Source organism: Oreochromis aureus, linkage group 9, assembly GCF_013358895.1.
Source record: "Oreochromis aureus strain Israel breed Guangdong linkage group 9, ZZ_aureus, whole genome shotgun sequence".
Lineage (NCBI taxonomy): Eukaryota > Metazoa > Chordata > Actinopteri > Cichliformes > Cichlidae > Oreochromis > Oreochromis aureus.
This window is the reverse complement of record NC_052950.1, coordinates 23,924,552-23,945,846: the sequence shown is the minus strand read 5'-3', so window position 1 is coordinate 23,945,846 and position 21,295 is coordinate 23,924,552. Positions and strand designations below refer to the sequence as shown.

Here is a 21,295-nt window from a genome sequence, read left to right as displayed (position 1 = left end):
CCTGCGAAATCTCTCCGACTTGTGCTATGGGCTTGGAGTTGGCCTCTAGTGTTGTACGCCACATCCCCATTGAGTTCCTGATGAAGGCTCTTAGGGTCCTGTTGATCTTGTACAATTCTAGGCATTCCAGTATCCAGCTGTGGGGCATTGAGTCATAGGCCTTCTTGTAATCAGTCCAGGCAGTGCACAGGTTGGTCAGTCTGGTCTTGTAGTCTCGGCTGACTGTTCTGTCTACCAGTAGCTGGTGTTTTGTGCCTCTGGTATTCTTGCCAATCCCTTTCTGTGCCCCGCTCATGTATTGACCCATGTGCCTGTTCATCTTAGCCGATATGATGCCTGACAGGAGCTTCCATGTAGTACTGAGGCAGGTTATTGGTCGATAGTTGGATGGGACCGGTCCCTTCTTGGGGTTCTTGGGGATCAGGACCGTCTGACCTTCGGTTAGCCATTCCGGGTGTCTCTTGTTAACTAGCAGCTGGTTCATTTGTGCTGCCAGATGCTCGTGGAGTGCAGTCAGCTTCTTCAGCCAGTAGGCGTGAACCATGTCGGGCCCTGGTGCTGTCCAACTCTTCATACTGGAGACCCTTTCTTGGATATCTGCCACTGTGATGGTTACTGGACCCTGTTCAGGGAGGTCGCTATGGTCTGCCCTCAGATCCACTAGCCACTGAGCATTGCCGTTATGGGTTGCGTCCTTCTCCCATATGCTCTTCCAGTATTGCTCCGTCTCCAGCCTTGGTGGTGCTGTTCTCTTATTGTTCCCTTGCCACTGAGAGTACACCTTTTGTGGAGAACAGCTGGTTTATTCTCCTGCCTTCTATCTCTCTGGTGTACCTCCTCAAGTGGCTGGCCAAGGCTGTGAGTCTTTGCTTGGCAGTTTCCAAGGCCTCAGGTATGGACAGCTTGCTGTATATCTTATGCACCTTCTTTGTCGCACCTTTCTGCAACTCCGTGAGCTGGCTAACCGTGCTACTTTGATTTTGCCCTCTAGCCTCCTTCTCCATGGAGGGTACTGCTCCTTGTGGCTGTTCAACTTATAGCCAAGCATCTCACTGATCACTGCTGCCGTACTGTAGATCAGCTTGTTAGTGTCAGTAATCGTGGTTGTAGGTATCGTCCGTAGTGCTGCATTAACATCATCTAGTAGACCTTCTGAGGGTACTTCATGTAATCTTGGTAACCAGCTACGGGGGATCTAGGTTTGGTATATATATATATATGTATATATATATATATATGCTGGATGGCGTGAGATAGCAGCTGGATAGCGTAGTGGTTAGACTACATACATACATATATATATATATATATATATATATATATATTATTGTGTATGTTTCTGTTCTGTGTCCTGTGTACTGTTTGTTTGTATATGTGTCTTTTTGGCTGCTGTTACAACCAAATTTCCCCTTGTGGGACAATTAAAGGATTATTCTGTTCTATTCTATGTGTATATATATATATATATATATATATATATATATATATATATATATATATATATATATATATATATATATATATATATATATATGTATGTATGTATGTATGTATGTATGTGTGTGTGTGTGTGTGTGTGTGTGTGTGTGTCATGCTATACATATTATAGCGCTTAAATAATAATAATAATATATAGATAGATATGTTTGACTTTGACTAGATGTGGCAAGTTTAAGAAATTCTCCTCAAAAACCATGACTTGACTCCTGGTATGTAAATGTAACAACAGGCCAAACAAATAACAAATCATGTCTTGTAAGATGAATTACATATATTTTTAGATTCTAGCATGATTTATATTATCAACTGTCGGTGCTCTTTTGCCGGTGTCTAGATTTTTATAGCGCTTAAACAATAAACTGTGATTCTTATCTACTGCTTTGAGAGTGGTACCGTTGCTGCCTTGTTTTCCACACCAGGTCAGACCATTCAGGGAATATCCCAACAGAGTGTCCTCCAAAGTGACAAAACAATCTTTTCTCTTTGCAGTGAAACCATGGACCACAACCTTGGTTTTGCTCCAGAACATCATCTAACCCACAAACACAGATATTTATGTATTGTTAAACAGATCATGAATGATTGTGGCAGATGGGATGATTAAGATGGTGTAATCATTGATTATTACTTTGTTGCACTGAGGTTTGAAGGGGGCTGCAGCAATCAGAGGATCATAAGCTTCCACTGGAACTTTACATGGATCCTTGTTCACATAGGCCTGCTGAAAGGCATCCCATAGCTTTTGACAGTCATATCTAAAAATTAAATAAAGTTTTTTAATGTTTAGGTGTATTTTCTTTTAAAGAAATGCTAAATATGCTAAATAGTGTATCACATTTACATAACTCTTATATATTTGTTGTTTATGGCAGTTTATGGCAGGGAAATTGCCATGGGGTTAGACTCTGGACACTGACTGTGCACTTCTTGTTTTTAGTGAAGCACTTTGTAACTTTTTTTCTTGTAAAGCAAAATTTAAGTATCCTAGAAGGAAACAGGCAAAAACACCTGACAGATATATTCACAGTTCACATCTCCGTCTAGGTACTATAGGTGCAGTGGTATACATCATTATTAGATACTAATGACATGAAAATCAGCTGAGCAGACATCAGCAGATTAATTACTGACTATAATACCAATCCTGCTGTTAAGCAGAGCAGCCTTGCCACTTCATGAGTTCAAATGCAGTTAGTGCTGTATTTGCCAAAAATGCTTAAACATGCAAAGATGCAAGTGCACATGTACACATTCATTAATTACTCATTCATCATTTAGATTTGAAGCTGAAGCCCCATTTCTCTTTACAAAAATAATGAAAAGTGTAAATAAAAAAAATGCTGAAATACCATCACTTACTGATTGAACTTCTTACACCTAGACAAAAATGTAGATTTAGGGTCACTTTCGTTTGTTTGTAGAATTGGTCCCAACACCCCACCAATGGTTACAATAATAAGGACAGTGATGGCACTTAATATGCGTTTCCATGGACGAGGAGTCTCCTCTTGCTCCTCTTGCTCCTCTTGCTCCTCTTGCTCCTCTTGCTTCTCTTGCTCCTCTTGCTCCTGTTGCTCCTGTTGCTCCTCTTGCTCCTGTTGCTCCTCTTGCTCCTCTTGCTCCTCTTGCTCCTCTTGCTTCTCTTGCTTCTCTTGCTCCATTTGTAATGCGTAAAAAGATGGAAACATTTTGCTTTCTGGAGAAGTCTGCTTCACAAAATGTTGTTTACTTTCACTATCACCTGAAGTTGGGCATCTATTTATGGAGATGCAGAATGACTGTGCACACACAAACTACTCAGGCTGTGTCCAATCAGAAGTCTTGTCCAATCATAACGGAGATAAATGTGCAAAGGAGTTAAATGTATCAAGTTCTGATGGACTCAAAAGTCAGTTGGATTATTTTGTGTATATGTGTGTGGCTATCTATCTATCTATCTATCTATCTATCTATCTATCTATCTATCTATCTATCTATCTATCTATCTATCTATCTATCTATCTATCTATCTATCTATCTATCTATCTATCTATCTATCTATCTATCTATCTATCTATCTATCTATCTATCTATCTATCTATCTATCTATATATACTATGCTGTGAGTATCTGACCACATACAGCTCATCATTGTTTGTTTTTCAGGTAAATTAGCACATCCCTAAGAATAAAGCAGGAACTCTTGTCTTCAGAAAACACTAATTCGAATAGACTAATGTTTCTAATGAAGCCACAGCAGTACTGACAGATGTATCTGTTTGCAATACTAAAGGCTGTGAAGCTCCTCCTCTCGAAGTTGAGAAGCACCTGTTTCAGCTGCATTTTGCTTGTAGATTTGTGGGGATCAGTGAATTGTAGTGGGTACGCAAAACACACATGCACACACTGCTTTCAATCAAGTTAGACTTTTGAGAAGCCAGTCTCTGGCTTTTGTCTAAGGATGACAGTTTTTACAGTATTAACTGTTTCCTGTTATTGCACTCTGGATTTACTTGACACTATAACTGACACTATATCTACACATGGCAGATATACATATTATTATAGCAGTTTGTGATTTAATCAGATGTAAGGCTGTTTCTGTTTAACAAAGTATTTGCACATGTCTGGCAGGATGACTATTGCGGGTGCTGGATGCATTGCAAGATCATCAAGGTCCTGTGAAGGAAAAATGACCTGTTAATGATTGATAGTTTCATAAAAGTGTTTCCTGTTAGGAACCTCTTTGTCTAAGCAAGTAGCAATAAAACACACCTCATGACTTATACCGCATAGGGTTAACAACTGTCACATGATGTGATGCTTTAAGTGATCTAAGACCACTATTCCAGATTGATAAGTAACTTTGATGAAATGAAACTTCCAAATAATGAACAGTGTGAAAGGGCTTAAAATGTCACGTACTGGTCATTGTCTGTACAGATTGGAGGAGTTCGAGGAGTCAATTCTATGATGGATCCTTGATTGATTGAGGCAAGTTGTGCACTTTGAATCCTCAGAGTAGAAAAGCACTTTATAAGAACCACTCCATTTTACATGTCAGCGAGGCATTGTTATGATTTCTTGTTCACTGTACTGTACAAACAAGATGCTGTGTCCAAATTAAATTCTGCAAACTGTTCTGGTCCAACTCACCACCAGGTGGTGATCAGTTGACAGCTCAGCCCCTCTCTTTACCCGAGTGTCCAGAACATATGGTCGCAGGTCTGGTGATACGATTACAAAATCGATCATCGACCTGCGGCCTAGAGCATCCTGGTGCCACGTGCACTTATGGACACTCTTATGTTCGAACAAGGTGTTCGTTATGGCCAAACTGTGATTTGCACAGAAGTCCAATAACAAAACACCACTGGTTCAGATCAGGGAGGCCGTTCCTCCCAATCACGCCCTCCAGGTCTCGCTGTCGTTACCCACGTGAGCATTGAAGTCTCCCAGTAGGACAACAGAGTCTCCAGGTGGGGCACCTTCCAGCACCCCAGGGACTCTAAGAAGGCTGGGTACTCTGAACTGCCACTCGGGCGCATAAGCGCAGATGACAGTCAGGACCCGCTCCCTGACCCTGAGGCGCAGGGAACAAACCCTCTCATCCACCGGAAAAACCCCAACGTATCGGCAGCAAGCCGGGGATATTAAAATACCCACCCCAGCCCGCCGCCTCTCACCAGGGGCAACTCCAGACTGAGACAGAGTCCAGCCCCTCTCCAGGAGACTAGTTCCAGAGCCCAAGCCATGCGTGAGGTGAGCCCGACTATATCTAGCCGGTACTTCTCAACCTCACGCACTAACTCAGGCTCCTTCCCCACCAGAGAGGTGACATTCCATGTCCCTATTGCCAGTCTTGGCAGCCGGGATCGGTCCGCCAGGGCCTCCGCTCCTGGCCGCCGCCCGACACACATTGCACCCGACCCCTATGGCGCCTCCTGCGGGTGGTGGGCCTGCGGGAGGATGGGCCCATGTCTCCTCTTCGGGCTGTGCCCGGCCGGGCCCCATGGACTGGGCCCGGCCACCAGACGCCGCCCTGGGCACCCTCCCGGGCCTGGCTCCAGGGCGGGGCCCCGTAACCCTATCCCGGCAGGGTAAACTGTTCCCTCGATGTTCTTTTCATACGGGTCTTCTGAATCGCTCTTTGTCTGGTCCCTCACCCAGGACCAATTTGCCATGGAGACCCTACCAGGGGCAAAAGCCCCCAGACAACATAGCCCCTGGGATCCCTGTGACACACAAACCCCTCCACCACGATAAGGTAGCGATTCACGGAGATAAAGCGGATGAGGATGGATGGATGGATGGTTCTGGTCCATACTGACACTGACTGCATTATTAATTAGTCATCAGTTGTCATGTGCTCCAATAACACTGTAAAATTTGAAACCATCCCTGGATTTAATTTAGATCTTTATGTGGCAGCATAAGGAGGTGGAAATTATGAGGAGAAAGGGCGAGGAAGCGATGATGTCACATGCACACACTAGAATGACAGCCAATTGGAAGTTTTTATGGGATTCCAGATCTCACACACACACACACACACACACACACACACACACACACACACACACACACACACACACACACACACACACACACACACACACACACACACACACACACACACACCAAACATCAGAAACCAAATGTAGAAACACAAAACAAATTACATTTTCAGCTTAGAGCAGATAACTTGTTATACATACAAACTACTCTGATTCAATTATTCAATACATTAAATGCACATTAACAGGCTTACACATGTTGCACATACGGCTCCAATGCCATTCTAAAAACTTCAAAAGCCAGAACAAAGCACAAAGATCAAACATTCTGGGTCACCATGCATGAGACAAAAAGTCGACTCTGAAGCTACTTACTGCTGATGCGAAAATGCAAAGTAGCAGCATTTCTGTAAACGTAGCCTATAGAAACAGTAGTGGTCTCTCTGTAAAGCTTTCAGACGCCCACCCAGGCCCAGACTTCCTGTATGTCATGGTTCGGCTGTGTGGCATGCAGGATAGGCCACAAATGCAGGACTCACAAAACGAAAGAGTGAACTAAAAGAGGCAGCTTCATTGTGAGTGTAACAAATAACTTCAAATACAAAACAAAACTAGAAACTGGGAACAGGAATACAAACCAGGACATGTAAAATAAGGAATGGCTAGGACCACAGAAGAAAAACCACAGCATAGTAAGTGTACAACACAACAACTGACAGAGGAAAACACAGGGCTTAAATACACCAGAGAGTAACAAGGGAATGGAAAACGGGGAAAGCACAGCTGGACCTAATCTGACATAACAAGACACAGGAAGCACAGCAGGATACACTGACATAGGACACGCACTATCAAAGTAAAACAGGAAGCACCACACAATTTACAAAGATGCAGATTAGACACTGAGATGTGGAAACATGACAGACTCTGGAACAGATGGACCATGAAGCACAGAGACAAAAGTAACTAGACGTGGAACATGGTTTTCTGCCTTTTTTCTTCCCTAAGATGAAGCATACAACACACGGAGAACAGAAACAGAACAGAAACCTTGAAACCAGGAACAGTAAATATAATACAAAACAGAAAACCATAATTAATAAATAATTACTTAAACCAAAAATACAAAACACTGGGTCACCAACACAGGACCATGACACTGTAATGCATCATAAAATCAGCATTTTTGGATAAGTGGCCAATAGGAGGCTTCAGCAGCTACAACCTATAAACACACCTGCTTACTGTAAAGTAATATAGTTAAAAAAGTATGGCAAAATATAAAAACATACCAGCAATCGATGGAAGGCTTCAAAGGAAATAATCCGCAGGTGATTTAAGAAAAACAAAAACAAAAACATGAGTACCACTAATAAAAAATAACAATTCAGACAGCATGACTCCTATTATAAACAGATGGAGAGGTCAGCTGACCGACGACCCGGATACATTCAGCAACAGGTGAGCGAGTAACAGATTCTCGGATGGCAGCCACTATTTATGGTAGCACCATATATTGGCCACTAAACGGTGATTAACAATATCAAAGTATGATATTCATTCTGCTACATTTACAACTTTAAAGGTTAAGTGCTTTCACTTTCACCCTTTTAGCATTAATCATAATGTAATGACCTTTAGATAAATCCATATGATGTTAAAATATAGTATATAAGACAAGAGTTTGTACAATTCTAACGACTTTAAAAGTCAATATTTGGAATGACCACCTTTATTCTTCAACACAGCCTGAACTTTTTTAGGCAAGCTTTCTTGTTATTTCTTTAAATAGTCTCCAGGAAGAGTTTTCAAGGCTTCTTGAAGGACATTCAAAGCTCTTCTTTGAAGAGAAACTATTCACAGACACAAAATGTGCTGGTACTTTTCTGTGTTAGTAATTCCATAAATGTTGACAAGATCCCCAAGATCACTGACTTAAACGCAGCCCCACACCATGACAGAGTCTCAGCAGTGTCTTATACATGGCTTTAGACACTCACTCTTGTATGTCCTCCATGCGTACTGACAATGTGAACAAAAAATGTCAAAGTTGGATACTTCATTCATTAACACCCGCTGATACTGATTTTCCATCCAGGTTTTGTGTAATCTGGCACACCTCAGCCTTTTCTTCCTTAAGAATGAAGTCTTAAAAACACCCTTCCACTGAGACCATTTCTGTTGAGACTTCAGCGAACAGTAGATGGATCAGCTAAAGGTGCCAGATGCATCTCTCTAGTATTGTGTCAGGTCTTTCCTAGATTTGTTAAGGCTTCTTAAGGACATGACTTTCAGATTTGGTTCATTGGCTGTAGTGTTTTAGGCCTGTCACTTCTTTGGTCCTCCACCTGTATAGTTTACTCAAATTGTTATGGAGACACTGCACACCATACAGACATGTGCCAAGTTATGGCCCGTCTAGGCATGGCCAGACCATAACATAAGGGTGATCCATCCCCGTCTGACCCAGGCAGGACATCACACAACTAATCCAGTTTTATGGTAGTTTGTTTACAAAGAACTGAATCGTGACAATAAAAACATTCATGACCATTTGATTTAAGAACAAATGCTGACACATTTTTATGCATTGCTTTTGTGACTTTTTCCATTTGGAAAAATGTTCCTGAAACAAATTCTGTGTACAGAACACACTTTTGTGCGTTAAAACAAACTCATCAGCCAGGAGTGCCGTGTTAATGAGAGATGTCACCTTTTGTTCATATTAGATAAGTCACGATGTGTTCCGGTAAACACTTTTTAAACTCCTCCAGCAAAATAAGAGCTTTCAACTCCTCAACGGTTTTAACTTTACGCGAACAACACCATTTCTCAAACAACACATTCTTTTCTCGCTTACCAGTTTTATTAAGATTCCTGAATTTTTGTCGATATGCTTCAGGCACACGTTCATATGCCTGCATAACAGTTTTCTTAAGAGTTTCGTAATCTAAACTCTGCTCAATAGATAGGCTTGAACACACTTCTTGGGCTTTTCCCACAAGTTTACAATGGAGTAAAAGGGACCAAAACTTGCGAAACGGGGGAACCAATGTGATGTGCTTATATCAAAACTAGCAGAAGGAGAAACACTCGTGCTTGATGTACCTCTAGCTGAGCGTTTTTAAAGTTCAAGAGCTCTGATACGGAGGTGCAAAGCTTGCACTTCAAGCTCCTTGTTGCAGTTCTCCACCTCTTTTATGCGGAGCGTGAGGCGCAGATCCTCAGTTGCCGAACCTTCACTAGGTTCAGATATCCGATCAGCCTCCGTGCCAGCAGCAGATGCATCACCTGCGTTAGCATCCGCTTCAGATGCAGCGTCACCTGCCTCTTCTACTGGCTTTTTTTCAGCATCCCCTCGTGGTAGAAATACACCTTTCTCCACCAGCTTTTTAGCCAGTGTTTCCTTCAACTCTGCCTTGCGAGCACCGTAAGACACTTCCACATTATAAGAGTTAGCCACAATGAGCAGGTCCGCTTTCTTACATTTCTCATTTTTTTCCCATGAAGGTGCCTCCACAAAATCTTCAAGTGAAAAATCCATTATCACACACCTCCACACAAAGAAATAAAACTGCCAACCAGAACAGGATACACCAACCGAACTTACCAAACAAAGCGAGAAAAGATCCCGGACGAGCCCCCAATTATGTTATGGCCCATCTAGGCATGGCCAGACCATAACATAAGGGTGATCTATCCCCGTCCGACCCCAAGCAGCACATCACACAACTAATCCGGTTTTATGGTAGTTTATTTACAAAGAACGAATGTAAAATAAAGGATGGGAGCAAATTATAATCTCGGTGGACCAAAGGCCAAAATAACAAACAAAGTTATTTCCTATCTCAAAGACAAATCAAGCTATTCTATTCAAAAGAATTAAACCAAACAACAACGACTAACCTTCCTAACTAACAAAAACAGGAGAAAACTAATCAAACAAAAAGGCAGTGCACCCCTTCATGCTCCAGTAGCAACAAGCATTAGGGAACACACAGTCTGCCGGTTGCGATGGCCCGAGGATGAATGACTGGCCGTCCATGGCGGTGACTTGTTATATGCTGCCTCCTGGTCATTAGCCAATCGGTACGATCTGTCCCCCTGGATTCACCAATCATGGAGAGGCACCTGCACACTCAGATTTACATATTAAATAAAATTACGCCAACAGTCGTAACATCAGCCAACAGCACTTTGGGAATCACCTTGTTGCTGCAAAAATACTATTCTATATCTGTCAAAGTGTGTTATCTTGGGAATTTGCAGATTTTCTAAAGAAACAGGAACAAATGATATGTTTTTGAGAAAGTCTGCTAGTAATAAAGTGACTAAAGATGCAATTTATATTTGGTTCTTTGCTAAGTTGGCAGTGTTGTGTCTACACTGGTTCTTTCCCTGAATTGAGCTGCCTTTTTATGCTTGAAGCATCACTGTTAGTAAGTTACTCCAAAGAAAAACTTTGACAGGCCTCTGTCAGAGAGATAAATAAAAGAGGGGTGTCTCAAGACTTCTGCACGTACTGTGCAGAATAATTTTTAAATTATTCTAGTTAAATAGAACAAACACAGAAACTTTAAAATGACTAGAAAACAACAAAGACATGGTGCACTTGGTGCTGGATTAGGATGTGATTACACAACAGTCAGTATTACACTTTGGAGTCTAAATAAAGTTTACAATCTTGTATGTTAACATTTTATTGAAAAAATAATGGATATCCTGCCAACGAGGAGATGGCAGCCATGGGACTCAATGTGTTTAGTTAAAAATAACAGTTTAACTTCTGATCCCACAAAGTTAAAATGGACATTGTCATAGTGGAATGTATTAGAAAGATAGATGTTTAGAAAAATGCATTTCACATGTACAAAAATTCTCAAAATGTACTAAAAACGTTACAGGGAAACAAGAGAAATGTTTCTGTGGATGAATGCTACTATGTTGTGACTGACATCAGACTTGTTCACCAGCTATCTCTGGTTTGGCACCACATTCCTGAATCTGAGATCTGTTTGAATACATTAGAAGGTAATAACAAGAGGTCAGTTGTGTTTTGTGAGGACAGATACAAGCAGGTCGTCAGCTCCTTTGTAACGCACATGTACTTACTCAGGCACGTCTTTGCAGCTGTATGTTATCCCTTTATCTAGCGCTTGCGTCAAATTCTTCAAGGATGGATCTGTACAGTTTGATCTGAAGAAGTTAGAAACAGAACAGAAGCAGTGAATGTAGGATCAATTTTAATATATTGGACCCACATTGTGGTGACAGATTTCTGTATAAAGACAAAATCTTACATGGCGTTCTTCTGTATGACCATAACAACATTCAGGTTCTTGACCCTAGAGGCATTAAACCTCGGCACCTCAACGCTTGCAAAAATACTGACGAGAGAGAGAAAAAAACAAAAGAACAGCAGCTTAGAGTACAAAATTCAACTAGATACTTCTATCACAACAACACAGATTTTTTTCATCTATGTGGCACTTGAGCCTACGACACACTCTTAATGAATTTCTACAGCACTAAAAGGATCAGTAGTCACCTCAGAGAATTATTCTCAATGCAGAATGCCTTATGTTGCAGTCACACTAGGGAAAGCAAGGGTTGTAGACCGTGGCATTACCGGAGGTATTGTGACCCTCTACAATGAACTTGAGCCATGAGACTGCTTTTAAAATGGCTGCTCTTAAGATGAGGAACAGGTCTGTGACCGCTTCCTGCTAGCTGCCATCTTCAAAGCAGCTCTGATGTATCAAGACGGCGATAAAACAGCAGTTAGACAGGATCAGTCTGCTATCAGTTTGTGATTAAATGAGGCCAATTTGGCAATTACAAGCAATGTGTTTGTGATAAATTGATGAAAACCACAAATCTGTTACCATCTGTTTGTTGTTACATTAAGAGTCCAGCCAGAATTTCAATGAATTGAAAAAGAAATTCTCAAAATAAATATTGATATAATTCTTGCAGGACAGCAATTTAACTGCAAAGTGACAAAAGTGCACATCAACTTTGCCTTTTTAAACCAACCCAGAACACGCAAAAGAAAACACTGGGAGCCGCAAATACTTTTTGAAATCTAAAATGAAGATAACACTGTATATATTGTTTTTTTTACCTTTGTGCTTTGTGTGAACAACTAAAGTAAGTAAGCAAAGTGTATTTATTAAGCGCTTTTCACAGACAGGCAGTCACAAAGCGCTGTACAAATATTAAAATAAACAATACAATCAATAGACATTATACACAATGTAAAAGATCAAATGTAAATAATGTAAAGAATATAAAATACATAGATCAACAAAAGGCTTGTTTGAACAAAAGTTTTTAACTGCTTTTTAAAAGAATCCACAGAGCAACTAAGTTGTGTTGCTTATAAAATCCATGAAGTGCTACAGAGAAAATTACATTTTATTTATGTAATCAACACATTTTGAACTCTTAAAGAAATATAACAAAAGCAAAGACACCCAGCTGAACTAAAATGATCCATGTAGCAAACAAAAACTGTTGTGAGCCGCCACCCTTTTAAAAAGTAATTGGGAAAAAAAGCACTATGCTGCTAAAAAAAAATAGATATTTGCAAAATTCTGCCTAAATATCTATTTTACCTTGTTAATGTGTGTGGCGGGGCGTGGTCTGCAGTGCCGCTGAATGGGAGTCGGACGCACCTGAGCGGCACCCGCTATCACGCCTCGCCGCCTTAAAGCCTGTGCTCTCTCTGCTGTTGTTGGTATGTGTCGGGCTGTGAGCTGAAAAGCTACAACCAGCTGTATGCATACAGCAACCGTGTGTGAAAAGTGCTCAATAAAGAGATGCTGAAAAGCATGTCCATGCAAACATCGTCGGGTCTGCAGTGCATGTTTACAATGCGACTTCTGGCCCCGAACCTCTGCTCACAGCGTCTGCTAATTGGGGCTTTCATCTTTAGGCAGGACTGTAAGCTGTCGTCTGTGAGGCGGGAGCGGTGTTTGTTTTTAACATAGTTCATGGTGGAGAACAGCTGCCGACATAATGTGGATCTGAAGATCCATAATTGGCCTATCTGGGGTTGAAAATCTCAATAAATGCACGGCATTTCGGCGAGTACACCGGCTTCCCCGAGTGTGACGCTTATTTTGAGCGGAGAAAAAAAAAATAAATATAATTTTATTTTTATATTTCAAAATCACAACAATATTCCAATATAGAACTACAAGTTGTTTTTTTTGTTAAAAAGAACTAAACACAAATAAAATGCACTTCAGTTAAATACTTCTAATTTATTTTCCCAAACCACGCGGAGCCGCACTATAAGGACTAAAGAGCCACATGCGGCTCCGGAGCCGCGGGTTGCCGACCCCTGGTCTAGAGTCAGGTTGGCCACCACCAGGTGACCTGTGCAACTGCCTTAGAATCAAAATTGATTGCCCAGAGATTGAGGCTGATACATACTCAACCACTGGACAATGAATTGTTCACCACAGCTACTTGAATTTGGTCGCTAATTGCTAAGAAAATTCAATGCTGTTGCTGTGATTTCTTTCCTAGTTCCCAGGATGCAGCAGTCCTAGTTTAATCCTAGTGTGACTGAGACATAAATGAAAATGAAGCAGCCCACATCAAAATCACCCCGAGTAGACACACAAACATTTAAACCTCATTTGGTTTGTAGAGCAAGAACTTTTTTTTTACAACAACCTTTGACATTGGGCAACAAAGACAATAATAACTGTTTTTAATAGCACTTCTTTTAATCTGCACTGACAACTTAGCTTGAAACTCAGCACATATATCACTGTTAAATTGTGTGGTGCCAGCACTTGCTGCTGCCTATCTTGGTCAGGTCTCCCTTGAAAAAGAGTTTTTTAATCTTAATGAGATCTTCCTGGTTAAATGAAGGTTAAATAAAAAATTACCACTAAATAAAAAGCCATTCCTCATAAAACTTGTAGAATTGAATGGATCGCTGGCCAATCCGTTTAGCATTGCCGTGACATTATCACAGGCTACATCTGCAAACTACAGACACACAAAGGGGATTTTGAAGAAACACTCATCTTGTAAAAAAACCTAAAAAAAATTCAAGATTTTGTCCTGATTTAATGTTAGTTATTTGTGTCTTCCTGTAAAGTTTTTAATAATGGAACACTGGACATATCTAAAGTCCCTTATTTTAAAAAATAAAAAAAATGACTGCACTTCTTACTCCACAGATCGATATTATGTGAACATCATTATATTCATAACAGGAAGTATGAGGCTGCAACATGTCACTGAGGTTTTACCATTATGATCCAACGTCGTATTTAAAATTATTTTACTGTCCAAATGTTGCAATAATTTCACAGATGTCAATTATTGCGACTGTGGTCGTTTTTCCAGTTTTTCCATTTCTTCTAGTTCACCTTTAAGTTCACCCAGGCTTTACTGGTCTGTACATTTTGTCAACAAACAACAAAATGAACAGCAAAAGATATAAACTCAGCAGCCTGCAACAAGAGCTTTAAAGTGATACTGTGCAAAGGAGGTAACACCTCGAATTTGACGACGAACCTAGTGACGCATAGCATTTTTTTTTTTAAAAGCCGAGAAATACACCGAGTTAGCAACATCCCCCAAGAACCTGAAGGGTAGAGTCCTGGCCCCCAGCCCTGCCAGTGTAGCAGAAATGATGACGGATGATGATGGCAGCAGCAGCCGTTCTTCTCTGGGTCAGTAGCTTAATGTTGTTCGTGTGTAATTAACGTTGAGTACGCTAACCACGTTATTAAATTAATGCATGTAAGGTGAACTAGCAAACACCGTCGTAGTTACATGCGGCTGTCTTCTTGTTTGATGGCAGATGCTTCCTTCACCTGGGCCAAAAAGGCAAAAATGACCAAAGAAAAAGTGGAAAACAACTAAACATGAGAGGTTTTAGGAGAAAGTTTGTGTTTTTTCCATTGTTTAAGCACTGCTTCCAGCCAAGAGTGAGACCATATATGCCCTATAGCTGCAGAAAAGGCTAACATTGTTATCTTTTTACAAAAAAACAGCTGAACATGAGAGGTTTTTGGACAAAGTTTGTGTTCTCCATTCTTTAAGCACCGGTTCGAGCACCGTTTAAGCACCAGCACCGTTTCAAAAGTACCGGTTTGGCACCGGTATTGGATAAAACCTGAACGATACCCATCCCTAACTGACAGACAACGAGACAGCATGAACATTTCTTTTCTCCATCACCATGACTTATACTCAGGAGGGATTTGCTGCACTCTGCAGTCCACTTGTGTGTTATTTTAAGCAATGCACGACCTCAGGACTATCCTGTTTAAAAGAGAGAAAGAAAATGTAGTAAATTCATGTTGAAAACTTACAGCAGCAGAGGCACGAATCCAAAATGAGCGAGCGGGGTTGTTTTCAGTCTGACCATCCGGGGCACCCATTAGTAAAGGTATCTATGACAGCAACATGCATATTTGCTTGGCTTAGCTCCTCAAAATAAAATACAACAAAGGAAAGAAATCTCACAACATTACATAATGACACAGGACAGAAAAGAAAAAAGAAAAAGCTAGGGCACATTTATCTTAGCTGTCCACCCTCAGCTGCTTAGTCAGAGTGTTGACTCCAAATCTTCTCTGAGTAGCTCAAAGGTAAATCACTTCTATAGTGTGTTTGGATCAATTACTAAAGAATAAAACCTGTACATGCTGGTTTATTCAAAGCAATTTTTGCATAATCAATTATTTCCAAAACTAGGAACAAAGTGGGGCAGCAGGTTGAGGGTTGCAGATGCCAACAGACTAAATAAACTGATGCGCAAGGCCAGTAATTTTGTGGGGATGGAGCTGGACTCCCTTAGGGCGGTGTCTGAGAGGTGGATGTTGTCCAAGATGAGGACAATGCTGGATAACACCTCCCACCCACTTCATGACATGCTGGCTAGTCACAGGAGCACGTTCAGTGAGAGACTGAGATTACCAAAAAGCACCACTGAACAACACAGGAAATCATTCCTGCCCTTGGCCATCTCCCTGTACAACTCCTCTATCTAATAGAGTGCAATAGTTACACCCTTTTGCAGATGCTCTACAGTAAAATAACAAATGTAAATCTTTTCAGAAATATACTCAGTTTTATTTCAAATACCTTTTCAACCTGTTATGACAAATTAATCAACATACATACACTCACAGGACATTTTTTCTTCATTTGGTACACCTTGCTTGTTCTGGGTTAGACTCATTTTGGTGTACTTTCAAGAAGATGCTGGAAACATTCCTCTAAGATTTTGGTTCCTATCAACAATACAGCATCACACAGATGCTGCAGATTTGTTAGCCGCACATCCACGATTTCAGTTTTTCATTCCACCACATCCCACAGGTGCTCTTTTGGACTGAGCTCTGGTGATTCTGGTGGTGGGACCATTTGAATACAGTGAGCTCACTGTTATTGTCAAGGCTAGCAGATCGGACTCAGGCACAGACTGTGGATCACGTTCACAGTTCTTTACTTTGTTAAACACCAGGTGTGATATATACAAGTTGAGGGAATCAGAGAAGGGCTCCAGGGGTCCACATGTTAGCAGGGGGAAACAGGTGCTCCACATGCAAACACTCTGATCTCGTTCTCACATTCAGCTCCAGTCCTCTTCTCCACTCGATGCTCACACACACTCCTCCTCACTGTCAGGCACTCATGCTCATTCATCCAATAGAAAGCAGGGTTACAGGACGGGTCTGGGAATGTATGTACAGGAAAGGGATAATTAATACTAAAAACAACGAGAATTCATCACAATTAAAATTTATTTATATAGCAAATCACAACAACAGTCACCTCAAGGCACTTTATATTGTAAGGTAGATCCTACAATTAGGGCTGCTCAATTAATCGAATTTTAATCTCAATTACGATCTGGGTTTTCAACGATCATTAAAAATGACTGAGCCAATTATTAGCACCTTCCTCGTGCTTTACTCTCGCGCTGCTCCGTGTGGCAAATCGAGCGCACCTCTCTGCGTTTCGAACACGCGTCACAACAATTAAAAGGACCCGAGGGAAGCTCGGAAAGCTAAGCAGAAGTTATTTGGAGAGGAGAGGATAATGGCTGCTGAAGAAAGAATGCCGTTGGTTGAAAAGAGAGGTAAAACGACTTCAGTGGTGTGGAAACCAATGTTCCCTCTAAGCTGCGCACGTGCGCAATTGCGCACTGCTGGCACGGTCTCTGCGCACAGAAAATCTGCGTTGCGTACAAAAAAAATCTAACCTGAATTGAAATTAAAATTAAAACTTTAACAATTCTGTTTTGCAGTGTTAGTCAGTAAGTGACTGGTTGCTCCTGTATGGGATTAGAACGATGCCACCTTATCCTATAGTCCAGCCAATAATGCGATTCACATTCGTATATACGCAGCCAATCAACGTCGTTGACAGGCTATGACAGCGTCCTTATGTGCCGACACCGGTGTTTTAGCTAGCAAAGCGGCGTGGCTGATGTGGAGTGAAGCCACGTTAATGACGTGTACAACCATTGGAGATGTGAGCAGGACAGACGGAACAATTGACGGAAAAAGTGTGGACTTTATACCAGTTTTTAAATTGTGTTGATAGGCCACGTAAAACCAGAGTTATGATAAAAATATCTGCAATGTTTGGTTTTCTTCCTGAATACTATTGTTGTTTATATTTACTGCGGGAAGAAACGGTAAAAACGGCGTTTTATAAGGAAAACGCTCGAAAGCACTCTCCGCCTGTGAGCAAAACCAAAACCAAAAAACCCCCCACCCTTTCCTATTGGTCGAAAAAAGTACCGTGTCGATCAATCAAAAAATGATATGGCAACGTGGCATCTAGTTGTTAAGAAACGGGGGGAAGTTTTAGGAGTGAAGGCGGTGTTCTGAGCTGTGAGAGATTTGAGACGTTTAGCGGAAATCCTGTGTAGTTAGTGTGTAGTTAGTGTGTAGTTAGTGTGTAGTGTAGTCAATAGTTTTGTTGGTGTGTCAGAACAATGAGGCGACTGCTGAATGTTACAGGTGTTACAGGAGTGATACATCTCCTGTTGTCAGGCCTGCAGGTATCAGGCTGTTGTTCTCCTTTATCTCATAGTGGACAGAAATTATTTTTTGGAGTGGCACAAATAATTTGTGTGGCATCAGATTTGATGCAGAACAGCTGATTGTTCTGTAAATAGTTTGAAATGTTTGTTTAAAAAACGCCTTGGCTGCATTAAAAAAAATAAATAGCTGCAAAAAACTTTGTTGTTTGCCAAACTGAGTTACTTTTTTGAAGTAGTAACTATATAATTAATTGCCCAACATTGGTCATTATATACTGTATTTTGCAGACAGAGAGTTACAGGACTCTCTCCCAGACCACAGACTCATAATACAAGTCAGAGCTTTATTTAAAAAAGAAAGAAAGTTGTGTTTTCAAAATTGGAGTTCAAGTTATTTTTACTTCCAATAGTGTTAACATACTACACAGGTCATGAACAAGATTTTTTAAATTTTCATTGTAAGTGGGCTAAAGCAGTTAATTAAAAGTAGTCTAACATAAATGTAAATGCTGTAATTTGATTATTGTAATAAACCATGTAACTTGGATGGATTAGATGCTGGCGTGACCACAGTGCACACGTCTGATGTCGCTCACAGTGGTCCAAGGGACCGCTCAGGGAGTTTGTGTGTTCGCTCAGACACATGAAATATTTGAGGGAACATTGGTGGAAACATTATGGGTTTGCGGAGTCAGACGTGGATCAAATATTGTGTAGTATTTTGAAGTTCACTAAACATAGATGTTTACATTTTTCATTTATTTTTATATTGCAAACATTTGCACTGTAATCAGTATTTGCACACTATTTTATATTATTTTTTGACAATCTTTAAAGCCATTATTCAATACATTGTTATTGTTAAATAAATATCGTCAAATAATCGAGATCTCAATTTCAGTGAAAATAATCGTGATTATCATTTTTGCCATAATCGAGCAGCCCTACCTACAATAATACATTGTATCCCATTCTACTTTTAAATACTCTAGGAACAGCAAGTAGGCCTGCAGTGTGAGAGCGAAGTGCTCTAATAGGGTGATATGGTACTACAAGGTCTTTAAGATAAGATGGGGCCTGATTATTTAAGACCTTGTATGTGAGGAGCAGGATTTCGAATTCAAATATGGATTTAAGAGGGAGCCAATGAAGGGAAGCCAATATAGGAGAACTATGCTCTCTCTTTCTAGTCCCTGTCAGTACTCTTGCTGCAGCATTTTGGATTAACTGAAGGATTTTCAGCGAGTTTTTAGGACATCATGATAATAATGAATTACAGTAGTCCAGCCTGGAAGTAATAAATGCATAAACTAGTTTTTCAGCATCACTCTGAGACAGGATATTTCTAATTTTAGAGATGTTGAGCAAGTGGAAGAAAGCAGTCTTACATATTTGTTTAATATGTGCATTGAAGGACATATCCTGGTCAAATGACTCCAAGGTTCCTCACAGTGTTACTGGAGGCCAATGTAATGCCATCCAGAGTAAGAATCTGGTTAGATACCATATTTCTAAGATTTTCAGGGCCGAGTAAAATAACCTCAGTTTTATCCGAATTAAGAAGCGCAAAGTTAGCGGCCATCCAGCTCTTTATGTCTTTAAGACATTCCTGCAGTTGAACTAATTGGTGTGTGTTATCTGGCTTCATAGATAGATAGTTGGGTGTCATTTGCATAGCAGTGAAAATTTATGCTATGTCTTCTGATGATACTGGCTAAGGGAAGCATGTATAATGTAAATAGAATTGGTCCTAGCACCGAACCCTGTGGAACACCATAATTAACCTCACCGTGTGAAGAGGACTCTCCATTTACATGAACAAATTGGAGTCTATTAGATAGATATGATACAAACCACTGCAATGCAGTACCCATAATACCTACAGCGTGCTCTAATCGCTCTAATAGGATATTATGGTCAACAGTATCAAACGCTGCACTGAGGTCTAGCAGGACAAGCACAGAGATGAGTCCACTGTCAGAGGCCATAAGATCATTTGTAACCTTCACTAAAGCTGTTTCTGTGCTGTGATGAGCTCTGAAACCTGACTGAAACTCTTTCTATTCCTCTGCAGACGATCTGTTAGCTGTTTGACAACTACTCTTTCAAGGATTTTTGATATGAAGGGAAAGTTGGAGATTGGCCTATGATTAGCTAAGACTGCTGGGTCTAGAGATGTTTTTTTTTTTTAAGTAAAGGTTTAACTACTGCCAGCTTGAAGGCCTGTGGTACATAGCCGAATATTAGAGATAGATTGATCATACTTAAGATCGAAGAATTAATTAATGGCAGGACTTCTTTGAGCAGTTTTGTAGGAATGGGGTCTAAAAGACACGTTGATGGTTTGGAGGAATTAATTATTGAAGTTAACTCAGAAAGATCAATTGGAGAAAACAACTAAACGAATATCAATGGTACTGAAAGTAGCTTTAGATAATGTTCCACCTGTGAGATGATTTTGAGTAATTTTTTCTCTAATGGTTAAAATTCATGAAGTCATTACTAGTTAACATTAATGGAATGGTTGACTCAACAGAGCTCTGGCTTTTTGTCAGAGGTTTGTGAGAAACCTGGGGTTGTTCTTATTTTCTTCAATCAGTGATGAGTAGTAAGATGTTCTGGCTTTGCGGAGGGCTTTCTTATAAAGCAGCAAACTATTTCTCCAGGCTAAATGATGATCTTCTAAATTTGTGACACGCCATTTCCTCTCCATCTTACGAGTTATCTGTTTTAGGCTACGTGGTTGAGAATTATACCATGGAGTCAAATACTTCTGATTTGAGGCTCTACTTTTCACAGGAGTTACAGTATCCAGTGTCATACGTAGTGAGGAGACAAAGTTATTAACAAGATAATCGACCTCTGTTGGGGTAGTATTCAGGTAGCATTGAAGATGATAACAGTGGGTGGATTATATTCTTAAACTTACTTACAGCACTTTCAGAAGGGCATCTACTGTGATGAAGTCTACTCGCTGCTGTGTAATCAATTATTGTAAATGTAAATGTTATCAGGAAATGATCAGACAGGAGAGGCTGTCATTTTTAGCATCTACATGGATGTTAAAATCACTCACAATAATTATTTTATCTGAGCTGAGCACTAAATCAGATAAAAAGTCTGAGAAATCAGACAGAAACTCTGTGTAAGGCCCAGGTGGACGATAGATGATAACAAGTAAGACTGGTTTCTGAGTTTTACAGCTGGGGTGGACGAGGCTAAGCATCGGGCTTTCAAATGAATTGAAAGTCTGGGTGTGTCTTTGGTT

The 21,295-nt window shown here is 40.5% G+C and overlaps 1 protein-coding gene across 2 annotated transcripts in view; it reads right to left on the bottom strand.

The window, feature by feature from the left end:
• LOC116329626 (ADP-ribosyl cyclase/cyclic ADP-ribose hydrolase 1-like) overlaps window positions 1–21,295 on the bottom strand; it is a 42,324-nt gene that overhangs the window by 6,585 nt on the left and 14,444 nt on the right. Inside the window, exon 9 of one of the 2 annotated variants that reach the window (XM_039617679.1) lies at window positions 10,897–10,966. The exons of the other annotated variant lie outside the window; for it this stretch is intronic. Coding sequence (XP_039473613.1) covers window positions 10,963–10,966 — 4 coding nt within the window. The 3' untranslated portion in view covers window positions 10,897–10,962. Of the gene's footprint in view, window positions 1–10,896; window positions 10,967–21,295 lie in introns of those variants that run through there. 2 annotated transcript variants of the gene reach the window in all.